General features: G+C 38.5%; 1 protein-coding gene across 1 annotated transcript; it reads right to left on the reverse strand.

Moving 5' to 3' along the window:
* Nucleotides 1-1,871: 1,871 nt before the first annotated feature.
* On the reverse strand, nucleotides 1,872-10,015 carry LOC5570220 (arrestin domain-containing protein 2). Its single transcript, XM_001658949.2, has 4 exons — nucleotides 9,770-10,015; nucleotides 9,514-9,690; nucleotides 2,348-3,172; nucleotides 1,872-2,278 (listed from the first exon to the last, which is right to left on the reverse strand). The coding sequence occupies exons 1-4, from the start codon at nucleotides 9,882-9,884 to the stop codon at nucleotides 2,145-2,147; spliced, it is 1,251 nt and encodes a 416-aa protein (XP_001658999.1). The 5' UTR covers nucleotides 9,885-10,015; the 3' UTR covers nucleotides 1,872-2,144.
* Between the last annotated feature and the right edge of the window lie 754 nt (nucleotides 10,016-10,769).

Consider the following 10,769-nt stretch of genomic DNA (forward strand, 5'->3'; position numbering starts at 1 on the left):
AAAATTTGTGCTTCTTCTCTTCAAGATGTCTGAGAAGAAGTTCGCGATCTTTAAGAGTTTCCGGCAAAACGCGACAGTCTCCTTTCTTTGCGATTTGGAAGGAAACCTTGATTCCCCTAATGGAGTTCAAGATCTCCTGCCTAAATCCCGCAAATTCGGAACAACTGACCACGATAGGCGGCACTCTTTGCTTCCTCACTTGAATCAAAGAGCCTGGGCTAGAGGCTGCTTCGATTTGGTGTTCGGAAAATTTGTCTAGAGCATCGAACTGATTGCTCATTTCGATACAATTATTCATTTCACCCTTGGAAGAAACTTCGCATTCCGGGGAAGCGTCCTTTCTTCCATTCTTGCCACGTGTAGTGACAGTTTTAAAACCCACTTTTTTGGAAGGAAGTAGTGAATTCAGAGATTCACCCTTCCTTTTGTTAGTTGTTGATACCATGTTTAGTTAATAAACGAGAAAGACGTGACCTTCGAGAGGTTTTTTCCCAAGACGGTGTCCAAGAAGGATTACCACCGCTAGCTTTCGCCAACGGGTCCAACGAAAAATCGAAGGCACGGGTCCAAACAAGGATCGTAAAGGGATCAATAGTAGAAAAAAAAAGTACTGAAAAGTACTGTTTTAGTAGCACTGAAAAGTACCGTTTTTAATTTTAGCACTGAAAAGTACTGTTTTATTGCTTTAGGTAGTTTTTAAGACAAATTTTTCATACTAAATCCCATGAAAATCATGTTTTCGACACATTTCCGTCCATACAAAATGTATGGAAAAAAAATCACCGATAAAAAATTTAAAAACCTTCCGATTATGAAAATAAAGACCGAATACTGATCTCTAGCGAGAAAAAATCCGATGTACATTCGATTTTAATAATCGTCAGGTTCAGACATAGCGTGCAACAAGGCTGCTGGAGAGGACGAGCTCCCGGCCGATCTTCTCAAACACGGAAGAGAGCAGCTGCACGAACTCCTTCACCGTATCATTTCGAGGATATGAGAGGAAGAACAAATGCCTACTAGTTGGTTGGAAGGTCTCATTTGCCCTTTGTATAAGAAAGGGCATCGACTGGAGTGCGCAAATTACCGAGGGATAACACTCCTTAATTCGGCGTACAAAATCATGTCTGGAATTCTGTTCAACAAATTTAGACCGTATGAGGAGTCCTTTATCGGCGAATACCAAGGCGGTTTTCGAGACGGCCGATTAACGGCGGATCAAATGTTTAACATGCGTCAAATCCTAGATAAATTCCGGGAGAACAACTTGCAGACTCATCATCTGTTTGTAAATTTCACAGCAGCGTACGATTCAGTGAAGAGAAACGAGTTGTGGCAAATTATGTCCGAACATGGCTTTCCGGCGAAGCTGATTAGACTGATTCGTGCAACGCTTGATGGATCGCAATCTAGTGTGCGGGTGGTGGACGAGACTACAAAATATAAAAACACAAGGAAAAATGTATTATAAAATAATGAAACACATAAATAATTTAAGAATAAGAGTTCATGCAGACACTCACAGTAACGAACCATTCATACTTTGATAAATAATTATATTTATGTCATATTCCCACCGTTGTAACGATGAAAATGTGTTCAGATTTGAAATAAAAGCATGGAACGAGCTCACCAATTATTCCTCCATCCTTGGCTGAGCAACCACAAATCACCTTCAGCTTGAGTTTCACGAATCACTGCCAGCAAAGCACACTATCCCGATAGCTTGAGCCTGCGCAACACACTTCCTCGAGGTGGATAGAAATGAGTAATGACATCGTCAATTACCTTTCAGAATTAACTGTTTCGGAATATATCACCTTCTTAATCTTGCACACCGTTGTCATCATACCATGCGAAACATTATGATATGGATTATTGAATTTGTTGATTTATTTTATTTTATGTAAAAATATACATATGAGATATAAATGCATTTGTTAGTATTACACCTAATGTCAACTGATAATATTCGAAGCTGTAAACGACTCCGAATGTTGCAAATTTATTCTGGTATTATAACAGCAAAGAAAAAAAAAGAGTGCTGCAATCTTAAATTCAATAACATATGAGAGTCCGTTTTAATACTTCAGCACTTTTTTTGCGCGTAGAACTAACCTAGCCGAGTATACTTTGTTCAGAATCTACATCCTAAGGGGAGAGCCGAAATTGTACACCGGGTACCGGGGAATGTACGCCTGAAATCCGATCGCATTCGGTTCCCCGTCGTTCACGTTGACCGCCGACTGGTTCATGGCTTCCTGGTAGGTTGGGGGTACTGAAGAATGGGGATATTAATTTTAAAAATCAATATATGATGCACTAAATGAGAAGGATGGTAACTTACAAAATCCAATAGGAGGTGCGGCAGGTGGATACGGCAGAGGGGATCTTGGCGTGTTGGGTAATTCCGGCATGGACAAAAGCGGAGTCGCAACCCCTGACGGCATGGGCATTCCGCCACTCCAGCCAAAGCCAGGGCTGCTATTGCTCACAGGTTCAACCTTTGGTGACATTCCGAACGGAACTGTACCGATGGTGATTGGAATGGTCATTTCTTGATCCGAACGGAAGCCGCCCAGTTTGACCTTAACTTTGAGTTCGTATTCCACGGATATGATGGAACATTTGCCGGTCGGGGCGGTGGCCGGGATCACCAAGTCTTGTGTGTACTGGTCGGATTTATCACGTGTAACGGTTGTGACCATTTTGGCCACCGTTTTAGCTTCGTTCCTTGCCTTTCGAGTCGGAGTTTGACTGATGAAGCACACTTTGCGCACGAGTTTACTTCGGATGGCGTGAATTGGGATATTGCTGGCGTTGTTCAGATTGACCGTGATGGGAATCTTCTGACCGGAAACGTATCCGCTTACGGGAAGTTCTATCGAGAAGTGCATTGGTCCGGAAATGCACGGCCAAAACCAGAAGCTTTTGGACCGTTCGAGCTTCATGGGTTGACCTATCTTTTCCGACTCATGATTGAGATCCAAAGGTTGCAATACTGTGAAGGCAATAGTGCAAGCTTGGTCGAACTTCCACGGCCTATCGAGTACGGCACGGACCGTATATCGGACCTTCCCGTGTTCCCCTTCGAACGATGTGGCCGCATTGGACGGTATCTGGCATGAGAATTTGTATTCATGTGTTCCGGCCGGTATTTCGATGGCGTCATCTAGAAAGCAAGTAACAAAGGAATGACTCACGTTGATTTGCTGCCGAAGAGTGTTCATTGAGAGCAATCATAACCAGGGCTGGTAGCGAAAAGTGTTTGTCATAAATAGTTATTTAAGAGCAGTCAAATTGTCAAGCGTTTAAATAAGGGGAACACTCTTGGTCTTATCAAAAAGAAGCCTCAAAAATAATTATATGTAAGCAATATATTGAACAATTTTGGCAACTAAAAACCACTAAATGTATAGATTTTTTTACTTATGGATCGATAAAAATAAGCAATGATAAGTTGGAAACTAGTAATAAATAAAAATTTATGATACTTTTATTGGATAGTTTTCATAACATTTTTCGCGTAAAGCAGTACAATTCATGTTTATGATTATGATAAAAGTTCTCGCGTAAAATTACTTGAAAACGATTTTAGATGTCCCCAGTCACTTAAAATCTACCTAATTATTTCTTAAATACTTTAAAATTATGACGCAGAAGACATCAAAACCAGAGTCTATGAATGGAGAGTTGCGCGAAGAGACTTCTTTGAATGGTTGTTCTTCTTCGTCTTCGAAAACAGCCCCTATCTGTTTTGCTGGTCTGCTCGATAGGTAGACGGTTTGACAGTTCGATAGGTAGATTTGGTATCACTCTTCGCGCAACTCTCCATTCATAAACTCTGATCAAAACGATTTACAGTAAGTGCAGATATCTACAAGAGTTTTTTCACTGAATACTGATAAAAAAATCGTACTTAAATACACACAAATAAAGGTAAGATGAATTGTAACCGATTGTATATTACATAAACATACTACTATAAATAACGGGGTACGGGAGGGACCAACAGGGCACCCGATTGAAGCGATCTGGACAGGGAGCCTGGGACTGCCTCCTCCCTGTTGTTAACATTTCGTGGATTGAGGGCGGGCTCTTCGACACCATCTATTGGGAGTATTCTGTCAGTCGAGGGCTTGATTTTACAGTTGTTCGTGAAAACTTTCTTCTGGAAGGAGATTCTTTTCCCCTGCCGCGGGTTTCGTGCAAGTGTCTATGCTTGTGGGTCCGCACACCCATTTTTGGCCCTTCATACAGAAAACTGACTGCTCACAAACAAAAGTACAATCTTGATCAAATCGCTTTTCAGATTATTCCAGTGCTATAGGCAGATGCCTTGCTACAATAGATGGTAGAACCATATCATCATCATCATATCTACTAGAGTTTTTTCACAGTCTTCATAATTTTTTTTACCCATTTTGACCAAAATTTGCATAAAAAAACTTTGGCCTGTAAGTTTTAAAATAATGATTTGATGCACTGCACTTATTTATTTCAATACAATAATTTTATTCTTTATTCTATTATTTTCAACTAGTTTTCTTAAAATAACTCCTTGGAATTCAAAAGCTCATTTAAGATTATCAAACCTTGAAGGAAACATTTCTACTTTGCTTATAACAAGATAAAAGTAAAATTTGCTTGCATTTCCACCGAATAATAAAATATTCTGTGAAATAGTAGAATCGTAATAGAATTTAATGATAGATACAACAAAAAATCTGAATCTGAATTTATAATAAGAAAGATAAATGTTACAACCTACTGAAATATCCAGAAATAAATAAATAGATTCAATTGTACATTATAGGCTTTATGATATTTTAATGAATGTAACCAGGGCCACATTTTAGGGGGCCTCATAAATCTCGCCAAATAGGGTAAATGATGGCTTCGGCACCCTGAGGGTATTTTCGGCAGCACTAACTTATCGTCATTGTCAACATTTATCTACGGAACAAGAGTTAACTTCAATATACTCAACATATTCCTTGAACTATAATCTTCCTTGTGAATCTCATCTTTCACAAAAATATTATACAACATGGGTTTAATCATTAAATGAAATAAATGCATACGAAATTATCGTCATTCGTGAGCTGCCGAATAAAACAACGCAAGAACTGCTTAAGAAAAACTCACCACTGTAAACGGTCCAATTCTCCGCTCCAATTCCAATTTTTTCACAAAAACTACGCACCGATCACTTATGCACTATTGAACTTTCGATTTGTATATAAAGCACTCGAAAATACTTAATTTCAATGCTTCAAATCACAAATTAAAATTAATGCACTTTGATTTCCTCGGCAATCACTTTTTATTACTGGACAAGGTTGCCAGGAAACCATATTCAATTGCGGTGTATTTATTATTCACAATTTAAATTCATAGAAAAAGTCAAACACAACTCATTAATTTATTGGAATTAGGCAACAAAGCATGCATTGGTAATAATTGAGCCTTTCAATACTTTCCTTATCTACGTATTGTAGCGCATAAACATCAATATACTGAGAAACATATGAAACATACGTCTTTTAATAGGTTAACTATTTTGGCAACACTCCTGTTGTTCTACAGGCAATTCGCGACTACGAAGCAAAAAGAGATTTCACAAAGCACTCGCACCAACGGAAAACCTCGTAAGGAACTGTCATCGTGTACGTGAAAAAAAGCAAAAAACATCTCTCCTTGTTTTTCTCACATAAAACCGAAAAAAACATCAGCAGCTTCGTAGTCGCGAATCAGAGGATGATGTTTATGCGTCAAGTCATAAGTGAATTGCTTTGCAAAGGGTCTATTCTGATTGTCTCATACACTGAGAATAATATGATCGCAAATAAATTTTAATTGTAAAGTTTGGATTTTGATCCGAATAAGCCGATCGAACAATATTCGGAGAGTGCTAATCATAAACTAACAACAAATCGTGAAACATTGCAACCGTTTTTTTTTATGTTACCATTCACTCTCTCGGTAATAACATGGTGATAGAGCATTCAAGAGCAGCAACCTTTACAGATCACAACCATATCGAGCCATTCAGCGAATAGTTCAATTCACGGTGAAATTATTTACCTTTTGCATTTAAAGAAATTTAAAAACAACTGCGCAAGTACCGTCGTTGGGGGTGAGATTTGGCCAAAAATGTGTAAATCCTCATTTATTTCTAAACAACGTTCGCAATTTGCATGATATGTTCGGCTAAATAAGAGAATACTTTGCCAATGCCGAACAAATGATTGAAATTTGATTATTTTCCTCTAAATAGGAAACGTACGAAAATTTGCCCAAACTCACCCCTTCGAGGGGATGACATTTGGCCAAACAAACAACACTCAGGAATGTGAACTATCGATAAACATAGGAACCCCTTATGAAAATTTGCCACAAGACATCGGATTGAAATTCATAAATTTACGTTATAAAACCGTAATTTGAAAACGACAATAGTTTACGCGGCATCGTGGAATCGAACCAAGAACCTTGCGATCAATAGGCTCGTGCGCACTCCCCTTCTCTATCGACGCCTTAATGTGGGGTGATGCTAAAACGATACATACAGCTTTCGTATTGCAATAATCGTTCCATCATTCTTAAGGCAAAATATATGAATTTATATAGTCCAGTTCGCTGCGTGTAGAATAGATACGCAATAAGAACAAATCAAGAGAATCGTGTACCTTTCAAATTTTCTAGAGCTTTCCAATATGATGGATGATATGATGGACAGGAATGTGAGATTTCTAGTAGTATTCGTCCACCTAAAAGCGAGATTATCTGTGAAGCCTCAAAAGTGACAATTTAAAAAGGCCTTTTCAGCTTTTTTCGATGATTTATTAAAAATAAACTACTAGTTCTATGAATCTAATATTTCGATGGTACAGTCAACCTTCATTCGTTGCGCTAAACCTGTAGCCCACTTAGTGCAAGACTTTGACTAATCGGGCTGAGTTTCGAGTTGTCAAATAACATAAAACAAACAAACGAAGCTATAAACATTGATAAATTGCGTCTTATGTCAGAAAATGACGTTTGCCTTCGTTTTAGGTGGGCTATAGCCCAACTAACGGGAGCTCAATTGAAACGTAGCCCACTTGAAGATAATGCGACGAACGAATTTCGACTGTAGTTGTAGATAATATCAAGGATTACCACGGTTACTATATTGAGAAGGTGATATATTCCGAAAACTGACAGCTACTTGATGACGTCGAACAAATTTGTGAAAAAATGATCTAGTGATCCTGATGGTATATAGTACGAAAGAAGTGAAACCAGTGTGTAGCAAGTGGTGAGTTACAGTCGTCGGCACTAACCAGAGGACGGTGTGTCCATCTTTTTCTCTTTTGTGATTTCTTCCTTTCGTAACGACAAAAGTCATGCGTGTTGTTTGAATGCGGACGGATGGTGTGGATCAGGAGCGAATAAAAGGGATAATATTCCGGCGCTCATTTTAAATCAACATCCAGCGGTGGCAGTAACGCGCAGACAATATTACGCGCAATTCAAACGCAATTCTGAAATACAAATTGTCCAATAATTGCGTTCCGTAGATTTTCCTTGCGGAGCACAATATTATGAACCAATTAACAATGACGTCACGCTGCACGTTTTTGGTTGGTTGGTTGGTTCTTGGTTAGAATCGCACCTGCTGCAAGTTTACAATCATGGCATGTCAATTTTCACAGCCGAAATTCTGCCACAGTAAGACTTGATACAAAAAATATTCGATGAAATAAATGAAAACGAAATTAGGCTGCGTCCATTTATGACGTAACGCTAAACTGTTCAATTTTCGACCCGCTTCCCCTCCGTAACGGTCTTTGTATGAAAAAAAAATGTATGAGCCGCAACATTTGAGCTTACTTCCCACCCCGCTACAGCGTTACGTAATATGTGGACGGCGCCTTAGTCTGCACTAATTAAGTGGCGTTGTGCATTCAATTTGATTCTTTGTTACTGTATTTATAATTGCAACGCTGTTTTCAGTGTAGTCTGTATTTTTCTGCATTGGCCCTTTCAGCGAGTAGAACATAATGAGTGACGTTTAATTTCAGTCATTGTCAACAAATGCGAAAAGTAACCAATACATAAGCTTGTTTTTGCACAGTTTTGGATTGCCGAAGTGAACATTTTTGTTGCCGACAATAGTAATTGCATTGCCGATAATAGAACAAGTGCCTCGTGACTTTGGCGAGGAAAAACAGATGATTTAGAGAATAAAATAGTGTTATGTGTATAATAACTAATGAATAAAGAGTGCTCAAGTGTATTTCAGGTGTCTCCTGATAATTCCTGTGCTTAATGGTTGTGTATAATTGCCTTTTTCGAAGTCCAGCTGCTTAGATTGCCGAGAATACGTAAGTTCCCCTATATTTATAGTTAAACTTTTACGAATAATTAGAATCAATGCAATAGTACACACTTGTTGGAATCGCATCATATGATTTAAAAGATTCAATTTTATTTAATAAATCCGGAATAATTGGCAAAATCTATGCAAATAAACTCAAATAAAATTACTTCCCGTGGAATAACTTCAATAATTTGGTTTCGGATATCTCAAGAATAAAACCATAGAAATTACCTAAGAGATTCCATTAGGAATTTCACCTAAGATTATTTTAGATGTTTTTCAAAGAAGTACTAAGTCCTTCAACATTTACGTTTCGAACATCTTTAGAAAATCTATGTAAGATTCTAAAATAAATCTTAGCAAGATTCTTACGGAATTTATGAGACAATACTAATTCTCAAAAAAAACTTGGGTAACATTCTCACGTAATCAGGGATGTAATTGCCAAGTAACGCTGGACAGAATTACCACCATACCATACCTATGTGGATTTCATATTGTAAGTATTCATTTTCATATGTAAAATCTTGCACATCATCTCATTATCTCACTAAGTATAGAAAAGATGTTAGATATGAATTCGAGCTGGATTCTAACGAAATCGTGAGCACAATTTACACATTATCCTGAGCAAGGTCATAACATAGACAAACATATAGAACAATTGTCAATTCAAAACAGTCATGCAAACTTTCATGTCCAATGCCAAAAATACTGTGTTTGGCCAACCAATAACTACACAAGAGCCACGGGTGACTCGTCGACCAAATACCAAATATCACAATTGAGCGCTATTTTGCTGTACGGTGATATTAATTCGACTGTTGCGTCCGTTTGTCTGTGGTCATAACATAATCCCAGAAAGGATTTTTACAGAACTCAGGACAGTATGTTGAACAGCAATAAAATATTCTAAGTTTCCCTAATATGAATCTTCACTGAGGGCCTATCGTATGATTGTACAAAAATTTTAAAATTTGCTTATGAGCTCACAACATTTGGCCAGCCGCACAATATTGCTTCTGGAGTTTGACCAGCAATTCAAAAAGGTTGAACAGGCCTGCTTTACAATGACTGGCTTCAAAAATGTGACCAAATCACTGAGAATGACTCGCTACCAGCCCTGGTCGATGACGTATACTAACCATTGGCTCGTGGAATCAAAGCAACCTCCGAAGCAATGTACTCCTCTTTTCCCATGTACGTTTCTCTCTTGATTCTCCTCGAGCGATTTGCCGCTGCCGCTGCCGCTCCATTCCTGCGACTTAATTTACTCTTTGTCCATTTGACTTCTGCGCACCCTGAGATGATTAATTTGAGATCTGCAAAGAGGGGGGAATCATAAGGGAACATAAATTTGCAGAACGACCTTGAAACGCTATCAGTTTAGAAGATACGCACTTTTGACTTTCTTCGGATTGTCCAGGTGTAGTTTAACGTGACCGGTGAGTGTCTGTCCCGAGTAGAACACCCCATTCGGATTGCTATCGAATTTTATCGCACATTGTGTCGGCATTTTGAAGCGAAGACGGGCAGCAACAAAGCAGGCGACGGAGAATCACAGAACAGCATCGGTGAGGACGGATCACTGACTGAATGCGAGCGGCATCCAGAACAAGACATTCATCGTCGAGTTTAGTGTTGCGTGTTTACAAGCTTTACCAATACCGAATCGGCGCCAAACAAATAAGCTGTATACGCATAACGCAAACGCTCACGTGGTTGTGTGTTGTAGAATGGTAGTTACTACTACTAAAATGGAAACTATCGGGATGTTTTTGTTTTCTTAGTGCAGCATAGATGTTTGTACAACTTACATGACCTTACCGAATCTAGCATAGAAAAATTGTAAACATTTACCTTTCGTAGGCCCAACAAAAACTGTCTACTCGTAGACGTCATTTAAAAAAAAGGGATTTGCTTAATTGGTCGGTGTTCAGACAGACCGGACTAGACTATAGTCTCAAAACATTATGTTTTGAGATCTTTCAAAAATAAGCAACTCCATTAATTCTGAACTAATCAATTAAATTGATACAGACTTGTTACTTGACAAAAGAGTTTCAATATTACGGCAAATAATGCAAATATTCTGCGATTTCGAATGGTTTGGGTCGGTGTACCAATAGCGCGCTTATAGCTAAGAACAAAATAATCATACAAAATCTAAAAACAAAGCCAGCGGCATTTTTTTTAATTGTTAAGCTGAGTATTTCTTGGCAGAATGGGTCAAGAAATTTCCTACAGAGAGCTCCATTTGAAATGACATTTCTTCTCAACTGCGTATTGCAATCAGAAAAATGTGAATTTCTGGACCATTTCGGGGAAGAAACTTTCCACGCATCGAGATAGGCGGATCCTTTTCTTGTCAGTAGCAAACCAGCCTTTATTGTGAAAGTTC

This window comes from Aedes aegypti, chromosome 3, assembly GCF_002204515.2.
Source record: "Aedes aegypti strain LVP_AGWG chromosome 3, AaegL5.0 Primary Assembly, whole genome shotgun sequence".
NCBI lineage: Eukaryota > Metazoa > Arthropoda > Insecta > Diptera > Culicidae > Aedes > Aedes aegypti.

Bases quoted from the DNA above. Each gene is read 5' to 3' on its own strand.
- LOC5570220 (XM_001658949.2), bottom strand. From the start codon at position 9,884: ATGCCGACACAATGTGCGATAAAATTCGATAGCAATCCGAATGGGGTG. The intron at 9,691-9,769 runs GTGCGTATCTTC...CCCTCTTTGCAG, and splicing joins CAATCCGAAGAAAGTCAAAA to ATCTCAAATTAATCATCTCA. The intron at 2,279-2,347 runs GTAAGTTACCAT...CCCATTCTTCAG, and splicing joins CGCACCTCCTATTGGATTTT to TACCCCCAACCTACCAGGAA.